Source organism: Poecilia latipinna, unplaced genomic scaffold, assembly GCF_001443285.1.
Source record: "Poecilia latipinna isolate Pla-1442-1.1 unplaced genomic scaffold, P_latipinna-1.0 Scaffold231, whole genome shotgun sequence".
Taxonomy (NCBI): domain Eukaryota; kingdom Metazoa; phylum Chordata; class Actinopteri; order Cyprinodontiformes; family Poeciliidae; genus Poecilia; species Poecilia latipinna.
In genome coordinates this window covers 305,542-320,627 of record NW_015112847.1, presented here as the reverse complement: position 1 = coordinate 320,627, position 15,086 = coordinate 305,542, and the positions used below count along the sequence as shown (strand labels likewise).

General features: G+C 38.6%; 1 protein-coding gene across 2 annotated transcripts in view; it reads left to right on the top strand.

Moving 5' to 3' along the window:
- The window catches only part of igsf3 (immunoglobulin superfamily, member 3), a 108,361-nt gene that overhangs the window by 58,656 nt on the left and 34,619 nt on the right, over nucleotides 1-15,086 (top strand). For both annotated transcript variants that reach the window (XM_015032129.1, XM_015032128.1), the window contains exons 3-4: nucleotides 7,484-7,903; nucleotides 13,380-13,766. In XM_015032129.1, the coding sequence (XP_014887615.1) occupies nucleotides 7,484-7,903; nucleotides 13,380-13,766 (807 nt within the window). The remainder of the gene's footprint in view (nucleotides 1-7,483; nucleotides 7,904-13,379; nucleotides 13,767-15,086) is intronic.

Sequence of the window (15,086 nt, the reverse complement as noted above, 5' to 3'; positions counted from 1 at the left end):
TCTGTGAGAAAGAACCTGATTGAAAATAATTAAAATGTCTAAAATGTTCATATTTTATACCAGTGTAAAACTATAGCATTTAGAGCTAGGTTTAGTCACTATTATCTCTATAATTAAACAATCTCTTTCATAAATCATAATGGGCAAAATCTCAGACTCCAACATCTCTCTGCCCTCCGTTCTAACTATATAGCCAGACAAAGATTTAAAGAGGAGCAGCAAAAGCAAACGGGGTGGAGTAGCAGTGTTTGGGAACAACTGATGCTGTCATCCAGAATATGTTATTGTGGAATATCAAGAGTTACAACATCATTTAATTTCCCTTTGGGATAAAAACAAAGTTTTATTGGATTGAATTTCATTGTATCTGCATCTGTAAGCGCACACTGTTATGTTGCAATTTTCTTCTGTACATTAAAATATGTAATTCCAATAAGAAAGTTCATTGCATTTCATTGGAATTTGTCAGGAATAGTGAGGGAAACCGAAAACATTCATTTTCTCTTTAAAATAGTGCAATTCCCAATTTATAATTTACATTGTTTTTGTTTCAGTTATCACATTTAATTGCATTTTAGAGACTATAGTTTAAATGCATTTGTTTTTGTGTGTTAAAGTCAGAAGTAAACAATATTTAAAAGATGGCTCTGGGGACCTTCAAAAGCTTGGATATTAGTAGCAGATTTTAAATAGTCAGAAAGCTGGAGTCTTTTGAGAGGCAGAAGGATAGTTTTTGCATACCAATAAGCATCTTTTTGTTGGAGCAACTTTTAAATTTTAGAGGAAAGACTGTTAAAAATTCAAGATCTCAAGTGAAACTGACATAACTTAAAATAATAGCATGCGTTGTATAAAAACTGGAGAGTATTTTTGTGGAAAACAGAAATGCTTTTCAACTAAATAGATGTTTCAGTTTTTTTTTTGTTTTTTTGTTTTTTTTTTTTTCTCCTGGTTCTGCTTTGTTGATCTGTTTGGTTCAGTCATTTTCTTTTTTTTTTTTACTTTTTTTTTAATTATCCACAGTTTTTTTTCTCTCCAAAATTCTGTTGGTTTTCCATATGTTCAATAGAATTTACAATCTGTCACACAAAGTTAACAAATCCCCTGACATGTCAGTGTCAATCTGCTCTTTACAGGCTCTTCTGTTCATTATTCCAGATGAAACTGTTTCTCCAGTTAAGACACTGAAATACAAACTTACTTAATTTTCTCATAACCTTAACAATTTCATGCATTATATATTTGTAAATGTGCAAATCAAACCAGCTTTCATTATTATTTGATAAAACCTCTCCAGTGGAGTATCTCCAGGATTTTTTCTTAAGTGAAGCTGATTTTAAATAAACATAAAAAGGAGCTTTTGACCTGTTTGAAATTGTGTCAAGTCATTTTTAACTTAGTGAAGATGCAAATTCCAGTATGCCATGTGAACTCAAGTCACATTTAAGTTGCATAAATAAAGACTTCAGACGAGATTGAATTCACTCATGCACTCACAATTTCTTTGAAATGGCAAAAATGTTCACAACATTAAGCTTTTAGCATCTCAAAGCCAGATATTAAATGTATCCAAAGTAATATTTTAAGGCTTTTCTGATGGTTACAGTTTAGCACCCAGCAGGTAGAATAAGTCGCAACAATGTCCTCACAAGTGGTAAACATGAGTGTTAGTGCCCAAGATTGTCATCTCATGCTGTTCCTAATCCCTTGCAGATTGAGGTCAGCAGGACTGTTGGAGGATCTTGGTTTGTTTACCATCCATCTTAGCCTGTCAGAAAAAGGCAGAGACGGACTGATTTGGTCTGATTCCTGCAGTGCTTTGTTACAAAGATGCAAAGTAAAAGTGTTAAATATCCTTTGAAGAAGTGCAGCAAATGATTGTGATGTCGCTTCTTGTTTCATTTATTTATTTTTTTTTTTTAGCTTTTCACAGGTGTATCTGAGAGGAGCATGTGAATCAGTTTGGTTATCAGCTTGGTGTTAGTGGATATAGTTGTTATAGTAACTCTGGACTATTCTCAGCCGCCGCAAAGCATCATGTGGGAGGGTTGCTATGGCAAAGGCAGGTTGTAACGTAGGTGTGTCGTTGCGGTAACTGTAGGTCTATTTGAGGCTGCCATTCACTCATTGTTGACTTCAGTGAGAGGAGTTAACAACCTTACCAAGATCACAATCTATATACAAAATATATAATGTTTTTGGACTCTTGAATTGACATCGGTTTAGCTGACTTAACGCTAATCTGATGTCTAACTGAGTCAATCCTCGGGCAAATTGAGGGTCCAACCTGCTGGCCAGAAGAGACTGATGTCAAGGGCAGTGTTACTACCTGGATATTTCTCTCTCTCTCTCTCTCTCTCTTTTTTTAAATGAGACATTGTTCACTTAAAGCAGCTTAAGACAGATATGCCAAACATAGCTAAAAACTGATTAATCCAAATTAATTATATTTACCAGACGATTAAAAGATTTGATAATGGTGAGTTACCTTAGTACTTTGACATTTATAAGTGTTTCTGGAGCTGAATGAAGTAACTACTATAATTTCTTATAAAAATAACACAACTAAAATCTCTATAATGCTGTTTTGAGTTGTTCTACTCTTTATTACGCAGTGTTCTGTCTACAGTAAATGTAGGTAGAACTACTGACAACGTCATTGAACCATAAGATTCTTCACTGCTTTCAAATGTTGATATTTTATACAATGTGTGCAGACACTGAGCTTTATTTAGTCCCCTCTTATAACATTGCGCCTCAAGCTTTGGCAGCGCAAGTAATTTGACAAAAATCCACCTGAAATGAATGACGTCTATGTGAAAAATGTGAGCGGCCATACTTTTAACAAAAACAAGACCTTTAATGGTTTCTTGCAAGAGAAATGAGAGTAAGCCAAGTAGCCGGGATAAATATGAATGATGCATGAAGACTTCATGGAACCAGGCTTCTAACGTGATAGTCAGCAGGACTAAAGCTGCATTTGATTTTGACTCTGAAGCTGTGTTTCCAGTGATTAGAGCAATAAAAATCAATCAGAAACCCCAGAAAATAATCTGACTGCAAAAGTTTCACACTAATCCCAACTTTTAAATCCATTGGCTGCCTCATGCATAAATCTATCGCCGGTTGTAAGAGCTGGTGATAGATTCAGTATTAAACCGTTTATTTGTGTCTCTATCAAATTGCACAAAAAAATAAAAAAATAAAATAAAATAAAAAATATGAATGACACTGGCTGTTTTTACTGTTGTTATCAGGTTGAATTTGACACTATTTCCAGAACTGACTTTCAAAGTAAATGGAAGATTAGGATCCTGAAATTGTGGAGAAACATAACAACAGATACCATTATGCGTCAGTAGATGGAAATTACAGTTGACAACATAATCAAGCCCTGAAAAATTCATCCCACAACACATTGTGGCAGCTAGTCTGAAGCTAAATGAAGTGCTCTGTCAGGCTTCAACTAACACAACTTAATTTTGGAGCTGACTGTGCCTTACCACTCCTGAAAGGCCTTTAAAAGGCATTCGAAAAGAAATACTCCCAAGTATAAAAGATTAGTCACCCATGGCAGACAATGTGTATGAGGTGCAGATTGATTGCCACTGGAGGTAAGATGCAGAGGGCTTGAGGCCACATGATTCAACTTTGCTTTCACCACACTGGGCATTGAAGGATTGCTATGAAAGAGAGGCCATCAGCAAACCACCAGTGCAGCAAAGAACAACCAAAGTCGGCTGTGGTTCAGAAGAGCTGAACAGCAGGCTTGGGAGTAGCTCAATTTCAGCTCCGACACCACCAAAGGCTTGATCTGTCTTTTTAAAATCATTCTGTTGGAGAAAACAAGTTTAAGAGCAGATTGCATTGAGCTGTTATCACCCAGACGTCACAGCCATTACTAACAAATGCTCAGCCCAAATTGGTAGAAAATGTAAAGCTTTTCAAACGGCACAAACACAATCTCCGTGTGATTCACATGTTAGTCATTTTTATCCCGTAGCCCACAAATAAATGCACCAGCAGGACAGTTTTATGAGTTTTTTATTGCTGCCTACAACTTTCATTTGTATCCCTTGCAGCTAGATGGCTTTTGAAACACTCAATTTGAGCAATTTAAGGATTGTGTTCAGTCAGAGCATATCTGTGTTTTCAAGAATGTGGTAAAGTATTGCAGGAAGCAGTTTGCTCTTGTCTTGACTTAGTTCATATATCTCTTGAGTGCAACACCTTATTAGAGTGCAACTGCATCTGACCCGCGTGATTCTTTTTTACGCTCATTTCCCGCTGCTTTTGCTTTATGTTGTTTGTCTCAGAGAGGCTTGTTAAGCTCAAGCAACCAAATGTCAAGCCTCTTCACTCGAGACGCTGCAGAGTTTTCTTTCATTCTGTCTTTGTTCCTCCAATTGTTTAATTAGCGGTGACCGATCCCTGATCCGTCTGTCATTAAACCTCGCTGTGTTTTAAGAACCACACAGTTAAGAAAATGTGGGGTTTTCTCATCTCAATTAGCGTAATATATACATCTAGAACTGAGTAAGGTGCATTTAGCTCTTTCCTTTCATCTCTAATTGGTACTAAAGTTGTAAGGGCTACATTTTCACAATTGATTATTGGATTTTTACTGTATTATTGCAAACTGATATCATGCAATGTACTATGTTATTCTAACAGTAATACTAATCACATGATATTGGAATATTATTAAATTTCAATTATTTGTCCATTATTACCATCTTATTACTGTTTTTATTATATATGCATACATATTAGACTTTGGGTCAGACTGAAGCTATTAGCTTTTCAGAGGTGGGCCAGAGCAAAATGACTTTCACCATAAAACAACTATTCTCAAAAATTTCTTGAATGTTTACATGAGCACTATTTCATGAAAATGTAAGAAAATGTAAAAGAATTTTGCCTTTTTGTCCGTTTCTGGTGGCTTTTGTAAACATTTGACCAGCTGATACACATTTCTCGTTAAGGATTACAATATCATTGTGTGCCTTACAATTAGCCATTAGCATTGTCAGCAAAGTTAATATGACAAAACCAATCATTTCTATGTGTATATCATAGAACGTAAATCGTCTTCAGCAATTTCCAAAACACAGACAATATTTCTAAATCCAGTTTCTTTAATGATGAGCAAAAGTTGAAAGTTCAACAAGGAATAAAACAAAAATGGAGAACTTTTGCTGTACTCTGTTCATCTGTCTTATTTCCTGCAGCAAGTCTTTATGGTGATTGACCTTTTTCTGATCTTTTTCATTGATCAAAAAAACGATCTGAATTTTTTACTTCTTCCAACTGGGTTACGGATCAGAGTCAGATTAGCCTGAAGATCTGCCAATTCTGATCAATATATTGGACTTCTGTCTGCACATTTACTTTAATCCATTGTCATATCTGCATTGTGTCTTTAAATTAGCACCTTTTTAAGCCTGTATGCATTATTTCAAGACCTTTAGGGGCATCAGGTCAACAGGGGCCCCAAGCAGCTACTTATGTCTTGAACTGGCTTTGGTCAAGTGTTAAACATGGAAAAAGAGCAGAATGCAGAACATGCAGATTATTTACACTGTCATTGTGCCAGTAGCCACACAGCTCTGAAAAAGAAAATTCAACTTGTTGAAAAAAATGTGGAGTACTTTAGTTTTCAGGCTCTGAAAATTCACTCAAAATAATCAAATCACTGTCATGTAGAGTTCCAGCTTCTAATATTTTTTTCTAAATTTAGTCAATTTCAGACCTTAAACATCTTAATCTTGATATTTATGCAGTGCCTTGTGACCTGCCGACCTTCTGACCTTGCTAGTGTTTTGCTCTCAATGATACATTAAGCCCCGGAGTGGAAGAAGTTAAATCTTGTCTGAAATCCTCCCTTTCCATCTTCCACACACACATTAATATACAATACTGTGACTCCCTGATACCGGTCCAAAAATACTCGCTCAGCTAAACGTGTTTCTTTAAAAAGCTTCACATGTTTATTTCTGTCGCTCTGCTGAGCGTTTCCAGCCTTCTGAAATTCTCACATCTTGATGTCTCTCTTCCTTCCTCGCACCTGAGTGTCCCACTCTCTCATCTCCTCTCTTCAAGCCATCTGGCTTGTTTTCTGTACTATTTTTTTTTTCTCCACCCCTTACTTGTACTGTAGATGGAACTAAGCGGAATGTATTACAGTCATTTTTAACTCCATGTTTGCATATTTAGTTCATGCACTATTAATACAATGTCTGAGATGTTTTGAGGTGGAATCTTGGGTTGTGTTTACTTTAACAATCAATACAGAATGTAATCAGTCTGAAAGCAATGCTAAGAGCATCCCCGGAGGTATCTGGCTGTGCGAGATAGAGAATAAGCCATCAACACGCGGTGTCATTTGAAAGTCATATATGGACGAGAAAATAGAGGGCGGTCTCATCTGAACAAAGACCATTTGCATTAACGCCTTTTCCTCACACCTTCTTCTAAGAGTGAATCAGATTACTTGGCACTGAGAGCTGCATGGGTGTTTATTTTTTACACCCCTATAATGGTATGATAAATCAAAAATGCTATTTAAGCATTCGGGATTTGAGAAATGACTCATGGTAAGTACAGTGTCTTCCAGAAGTATCCGTGCACTTTTAATAATCCACATTTTACAACTAATGGTTTTCTATTGGATTTAGATCTGGATTTTGAGAGGCTCATTCTAACACTTAAACAGGCTTTTAACTAAGCTATTCCATTGTAGCTGTACTGTAGGGCTGATGTTCTGCTGGAAGGTCAATCTCCTCCCATCTCAACTTTCTGCTGAGTTTTAAAAGGTTTCCTGTCAGGATTGCTCTATCCCTGTTTCGATCAACAAAAAGAAAGCCTAGCCACAGCATGATGCTGCCCCCATGTTTCATAATGGTGGATTGTGTGCTATAATAATGTCGTATAATAACATGCAGCATTAATTAAGTTCAACATATATCATTTTCCTTGCAAGCTAAAATGTTGGATTTTGGTTCAAATGACCAAAGCATCATCTTCCACATTTCCTGTGTCCACCACGTTGCTTGTGGAAAACAAGACTTTATCTTCTTCGGTCAGTTATTATTCTGCTTTGCACTTTCTACTCTAAAACCATATTTGTGGAGTTCATGACTAATGGTTACCATAAAATTTTCTCTGACCTAAGTAAGATCGACGTTTTTGTCTTGGCAGGTTTGCGGTTGTGCCATGCTCTGCATTTATGAATCACATAATGCTTGTGAGATATTGAAAGTTTTGCATGTTTTAATATCAAGCCTGATTAAAACAATGTAAACATCATATAATTTTCCTCACACTTTACAAATGAACTTTGGTTTTCGTTTGTCTGTCCCATAAGATCACACAGACATTAATGTGAATACTTTTGCAAGTTACCACTACATCTTATGCCTTATAATGATTATAATCATAACGTTCTCTCCCTTTTTTTCTTTTTCTTTTTTTTTTTTTACAGTGATCCCTGACTCGTTGACAGTAACAGCTCCTCCCCAGACTCTGTCCAAAGTGGAGGGTGACACATTACAGCTCAACTGTGAGGTGTCCCGAACCACGATGCAGCACACACACCTGTCGGTCGGTTGGTACCTCAGGTCCCCTGAGAATGCAACCGCCCCACCTCAGGAGCTGGTCACTCTGTCCAGGGACTTTGTTTTGCGCTCTGGAGGACCTTATCGGCAGAGGATGGCAGCAGGAGATCTCAGGTTGGACAAAACCAGTGCCACATCCTACAGGTTGACCATTCACAAGCTCCAGCCAGTAGACCAGGGGCTGCTCTACTGTCAGGCAGTCGAGTGGATTCAGGATCCAGATGGAAGCTGGTTCGCAATGACCCGCAAGCAGAGTGAAAAAACACAGCTCCGCATACAGCCGACTGGTGAGTGAACCCTCCAGCCTCATGTGAGGTTCAAGACTTCTTCCAGACCAAATCCATTGCAGCTTTTTCAAAGTCACAAAGGATATGTTTAATATCAGTGGCTCAGTAGGTAAAGGTATGTATTGTGATTAATGGGTTGTAAGTTCAAACACCTGCTTATGACAGTCTAAGCCACTTTGCCAATTTGGCTTTGGTCAAGACTTTTTACCCCTTTGAACTTCTGGTAGGGGTCAGAGGTCCTGGTGGCGCTGATTAAATGGAAACCTAACTTCTGTCAGTCTGCCCCAGTGATGCTCTGACTACAACGCAACTCACCCCCACAACTGTGTGAATGTGTACAAATGGAAGAATGACTGATTACAGTGTAAAGAGCTTTGTAATCCTCAGACTTGATTTAGCGCTATACAAGTGCAGACCAATTACCATTTACCATGACTCAGGCTGTGTGAACTGAAAGCCATTAAAGCAGAGTGCAGCAATTTAATGGACAAAACAATAGATAGATTTTTTTTTTTTTCAATTCAAGTTTTTCATTCATCAAAAGAAGGACCTGAATCAAATGATAATCTTTATTTAACTAGACAAAAACATTGTTGAGATCTAATTTCTCTTTTGGAAGAGGGAGCTGACACGATAGCAGCACCTAAAAGGCATTTAAAACTGTCTGTGGGAGTAAGTTTTCTATTGGTCTCTTTCAAAAAACGAAAACCTTCATTCTTAATGAGCAGTAATAAAAGATCCCCTTCAGTTTTAAAACAAGGCAGACACTTTAAATATATTACTTAAAACATGCACATCCAGTAAAGGAAGGCTGCAAGATCCCAAGGTCTTTACACTGCTTACCTTGCAAATAGCTTACTTTTAAATGAAATTAACTTTTAATATTTTGATGAGAACAATATAGGTATAAATTTGGGTCAAAACTATTTATGCTCACAGATCAAGGTTTGTTAGGGTTTGTGTAGTTGCTGTAGTCACTGTCTTTAAACTTCAGTGATTATTTTGTTGTATTTGTTATTCCCAAGGGAAAAAAAAGTCTAGCCCACTTCCCCTTCATATTTTTTACATTCTAGAACAATATATAATAGAACATTTTCTATTAAATCTTTATAGAAAGATTTAATAGAAATGATTACAAAACGTACCCACAAAACTACTTTCCTCTGGACATGAGTATTGTTGAAATTGAATAGTACAGGTTGTGTTCCTAATACAGGTTCGAGGCATGCTTAGGAAGAAAAGGTAGTCATATGTAAAGATGGATTTCAAAAAGGCTCCTGCTTGCTTCAGATGCAGTCTCAGTAGGTAAGTGCTTCATACTTTGGCCTTTTGCTTACTATTTTAGGAGAATGTGACCTATTCCCCTAATAGGTCATATTAGGAGAACAATGTGAACTGCCTTGCAGCTCCTGCTTACAAAAGCTACTAGTGGTTCATAGTTTTAACAAAACTGACACATGGACACAAGAATCTGGCCGTTGAACCACCAACTCCAATCAGTAAACAGTTCTGCCCCCTCTGCTTTCTGATTCACAACCACACACTGGAGACAAGCGTTTCTGTGGGAACCAAAGAGAAAAATGGGTAATCACATCGGTCTAGATCCCCTCTGTCCTTTTGACAGGCACACACGCCTGCATGTGGGCCGGGTTGCTCTGATTGCTGATCAGTATCTCACGTTAAGCTCATTAGCTTACTAAAAAGGGCTTAGTTAAACCTCCACAGACTCCCCACTTTTGTATTTGTGTCTGTTTGATGGGCAACATTACAACCAATTCCAAGAATAAATTTAAATGTCTCCAAACAGTGTGGGTGTTTGACATGGGAGACTTATAGCTTACACATAAACAACATCCCCAGGCAGCACATGGCCCAGGGTTCAGAAGCCAAAATGAATATTTTTTTGTTCTGTTGTGCAGTTGCATAGTAGCATACTAATGTGAAATATTATAGACATCATCAAATCTTTTGAAAGCAAATACATACAGAGAAGAAGCTTCAAAGTAATGAGAAGGAAAATAAGATAAAGGCAGAGTCGGAATATGAGTGGCGGTGGGATGGGAATGATTTAACTATGCAGAAACAATAGTTAATACACTGACCGTCAATCCATCTATTGTCTGTACTTGCTTAATCTTGCCTGGTCATGAGCAATAATTGATCTCCAGAAGTCAGGGGGTGACAAACAAGTTGCCCGCCCAATATAGGTCAAGGCAGAGAGACTCACACCCAATTTACCTCCAGGGGTACCCTGAGGTACCTCACATATGCAAACTCCGAATAGAAAAGAACATTGTTTACAACAAAGACCTGCTTTATGCAAAGCAATTACACTAACAATTGCCCAACCATGCAGTCTGTTGACATCTCAATCAAATAAATAGGCACAAGTATATCATGATGGCCCTTCCAAAGGGTCTTAGGATAAGGATAAGAGACATCACACCTTCTTGTGACAAAGTTCTGGCCATTGCACTTTAAGACTCCGTGATTACAGAACCATCAGCGAGGCATACACCATTGCAATATGATGGAAGCACGATAAGCTGAGATGACATAAAGAGGGATTTGTCTTTGGGGGTGTTCTGGAAAACCGAAGAAGGCCAAAGAATGTGTTTGGGTGACTGGCATTGTAGTATGTCTCATTAGATAATCATCTAATAAGGCCATCAATCGCCTCATACACCAGAAGGACATGTAACAAAAGCCACTTTATGGCTTTGCACATGCACATAGATCTTATCCAGCACTTCAGACCCACTGTAATGTATTCCATGCACATAAAGAGGCTCTATGTGCTTCTAAGGAAAGGCCAAAGATTCGGGTGATAAACTGCTTTGCCTTTTGCTTTGGTGACTGTCTGATGCCAGCAAATCACTTCAAAGTGAAGATCGTTTTGCCTTTGTCCATTAAACGCTGATCCGCTGTGGCCTGATGCAACTCGACGGTGCTCCAGCTAGTGCAACATGTATGAGAACAAGGGGTTGAGTTGAGATCTTCCATTACGCGAGTTTCAGATCAGATCATGCTACTTCAGAGAGGAAGTAGCATGAAAAGCTCAACCCTCAACACACTCCTTCGCTTCATCTTTCCTGTAATCTATAATTGATGCAGTTATTGTTGCACGACAAAGAGAATAAGCAGCTGCTCGGCAGTATACAGCTGTATATCTGAGTGCTTAAACTTTGTTATGTGCATATATATATATATATTTTATTTTTTTCACCTTGTTTTTGTGTGACTATTGCATTACGAGGGTGCAGCTTGCATGCCTTCAGGGTAAAGTTGCCTGTTTTATGTTTCACCTGTTAAAGGGGATATTTGACAGTGTGTGCGATAACATAGACAAGAGAGGCAGCAGCTCCTCCATTAGGCTTCTATTATAAAAGATGGAGTGGATCTCAAGACAGCCTCATCACTAGCTAATCACCCACAGCCGCCATCAGGGAGAGAAGTAACAGACGGAATCCTAATGCATCTTTCATTTTATCTCCTCTTCTCACGTCTCTCACCCTCCTTTGCTGCTCTTCGACCACCTCAAATGAACACTTTTCGGATTATTTTTGTATGTTTGTTTCCTTTTGCTTTACAAAGTGCAATACCTCACCCCAAATGCACCCTATACTCTGCCCCATTACTGTAAACTCCTCCTAATATTGAAGCACTTTTCAGAGTTACGACCGGATTTGGGTCACCTGCCAATCAATGACATCGATCTATTTCAAAGATCCCAACAAAATATTTCACTGACCTCATAGAAGTGTATTAGCTATTTTTTGAATCCATTGGTTGTTCTTCTCTTTCTTGTTGCGTGGTGTGTGTGTGCATATTTGATGCTAGTGCTGTCCACTTCATCTCGCAGAGGGTCACAGGGTCAACACACACACAGCCAACTATGTGCTCTCACACTGTCAGTTTAGCATTTTTTCCCCAAAACTTTAAGTAAGAAGAAAACAGTAGTGAAAAGTGAAAAGAACAAGTTGAACGGTTACAATAAATAATGTCAACACTCACATTAATAGAGCTGAAAGCTTTACATCACCTTATTAGAGTCTATTTCAGTTAGGCAAAGATTGCAAAAACCTATAAATCAATGAGCCAAATGTTAAATTTATTGTGTCATACTCATACATTTGCATATCTTGTTTACTACTGTTTGTTTCTTCAATTATTTTTTTCCTTATTATTTTGTTTTAATTTTGGAACTTGAGTGAAAAACTGAACATTTTCCTCCATGATGCAACTCTAAGTAGGCCATTAGAGCTATTAATTTAGACATTAGTAGGGCCATCTATCCACCATCTCCTTTATGGTGACCTACATTGGGAACAAACTAGACTCAGGGGACACGAGGACCCACCACACTGTGGGTATGGTCACCACATAATGTGTATTATTGATTTAATATAAAACAACGATGTATAAAATAGTAAAGCACCAGCTAAAGGCATGTTTCCATTATTCTATCCTGAACATTTGTCCCCTGGAACTTATTCACCCACTGAACCTTTGGACTTCAATATGCCCATTGAGAATCCTGAACCTGCATTGGAAATAATTTGACCTCGGAAATGCAAGACTTTAGTTTGTAAAATGCTATTGGAAGCATCAGCATGTTGGTATCGATAGGAAACATTGGCTATAAATATAAGATTAGACATTAATTTCTTTCCATTCATTGCAATTCTAGACATTAATTACTTTTGGTCAGTTGGCCAATACTTTTTGTTCAGATGCTGCTAGTTGGTCGGTCACTCATCTGTTGTGTTTTTTATGCAGTAGTGGTTAGTGTACAAATACATTTATCTTTGATCTCTTATTATATTATTCACTGCCACGTCTATTGCTCTTTTACCAGGGGAGTCTTTGAAATTGTCTTCATAATTGTGTTCTTTTGAAACCCTGTTTATACTCACTATAGTTAAGAAAATCAAGGCTGCCACGTCAGTTGGATGCAAGCTGATCAACTGTAAATTATTACAGCAAATTAAACAGAACAGATGGACATATACACACAAACAAAAACAAAACTACGATCAAGCTTAATTTAGCCAATGTGGAAGTGTTGGAACTATCAGTGTTAACTCTAATTGTTCACTTGGTGTGTGCGTAGGAGGTTGGAGCAAAACAGCAAGATAAAGGGCTAAATTATATTTTAATTAGACATATTTATTCTTAGTTCTGATTGTGAAATATGGGAAATGGTTCCAAAGATTTGTCTTCAGAGCAGGGCACTGAATGCTTCATTTTTCATCCAGTCTCTCCTCCCCACCTTTGTTTCTTTTCTTTAAACGTTTATTCAGCTGTAGCCGATTATAAAATATTTAATTTGTTTGAGACATCAGAAGGAAATTGTTTGGGATGTTGGAGAACGAACCTTCACCTCACCCACACCTTTTGCTTCTTTATCAGAATTGAGTACATATTTGTCTGTTTCTGACTGCTGTCTTTCTCTATGTCTCCTTCTTCTACTTAGATCGAGACTTCAGCATCCAGGTGAGCACGGAGCGGCGGTCCTTCATGGCCGGTGAGTCGCTGGAGCTTCGCTGCACCATAGAGGCGCAGAACGTCCCCGAGCGTTTCTTCTCGGTGTCGTGGGTTTTCAGCAGCTCACCGGTGGCCGTGGTGGGCCCCAGTGCCGTGCCTGTCCTGGGCCCGGGTTACGTTGCCCGTGAGGCAGCCGGACTCGTGACCGTGCGCAAAGAGTCTCCCAATATTCACCTGCTGAAGCTGCATCGCTTGAGTACAGAAGACTCCGGAAAGTACATCTGCCGCGTCACGGAGCGGGAAAAGACACCAACGGGAGACTTCATCGACCGCAGCAAAAGGTCGCGCAATGTCCAGATCACAGTCCAACCACTCAGTAAGTATTGCATCCACTACGTAAGACGCCTCTCTCTTCTCAAAACTGATCTATACCAGACTGCCTCACTGCCTCTACTGTCAGCTTTGAGTAAGAGGGGAAAAGATAATGCTGCTTTTATTTCTGGCGTGTTTTCTTGAGTGGATTGTTTAGGGTTGGTAATGCTGCTCTGTGGTCCTTCCCCATTTGCTCGGCTTTATGGGAGGAGAGTAACACAATAGGCGGATAATGGAGAGCAGTAGAGTCTGGACTAAAAAGAGCTAACAGCCATGAAATGAAAGTATGCAGAAAGAAAAGACGCAGAGAAAGGCGTGATGTTCTCGAGGGCCGTGTAAGTGGTTCCCCTGGCTAAATTAATGTGTTCTGCTGAAGCAGACCTCTTCAGCTGGCTCAAGCAGGGCTGCCCATTGGGGTTGTGTCAGGGCTGCAGCTGACTGATTCAAAGTTACAGTAAAACCTTTAAAACTGTGGTCACGATTCTGTTAACTGCCCCTGAGACTACTCCTTCGGTTAATCTCGGTGGGGGGGATATGCTGCCTTCTTCTTTTTTTTTTTTTTTTTTTTTTACTCTCCTTGCATGTCCCTTAGGACAGGAACATTGAGTATGGAGCCAGCTGCTACAAGTATAATTTAGACTGAGTGGGATCTCCTACAAAACAGCCAGTGTTACCTTACTTTTCCTGCTGCACCTTCTGCTAAATTAGAGGAAAAAAAAAAAGATGGTATGGAGCTTGCAGTTGCTCCTGAGGGAAAATATGTGCAAGGGAAGTGTTAGCTTCTCTAACAAAAGACCCTAATGACCTATAAAGGATGTTTATTGTGCTTACTCAAGATAATATCCATGGCTGTTGAGGGAGGGTCTTCTTTCACACACACACAAAAAAATATTCTTTAATGGTTGATTTATCTAACCCATGTACAATCTTGCTTGTGCCTCCTTGCTCTAATTGGTGTAATATGCGTCACGTTAGTATTAGGTTGCAGCAGGAGCTACTGCTGATGAGTGGGATGTAGACAGAGGTGACAGCACAGAAAAAAAAAAAGAAAAAAAAAACAGCTGCAAACGCTTCTGATAAATCAGAGCTGATGGATGAGTTTACATTTGCAATAGGAACGCAGGAGCATGTTCACATGCCCAACCGAATCTGTTTTACACTAATAGAATAACAAGGTTTCAAGACAACTAGAAGAGATGGACTGTTGTGGAGAACAGAGGTTATGTGAGAGAATAGGAACATTTAAAACATATAAGGTTTAAAGGGGATTTGAAAATGTAAATGAAGAAATACGTAAGGGTCCTCGGCTTGTAGCCATTAGAAA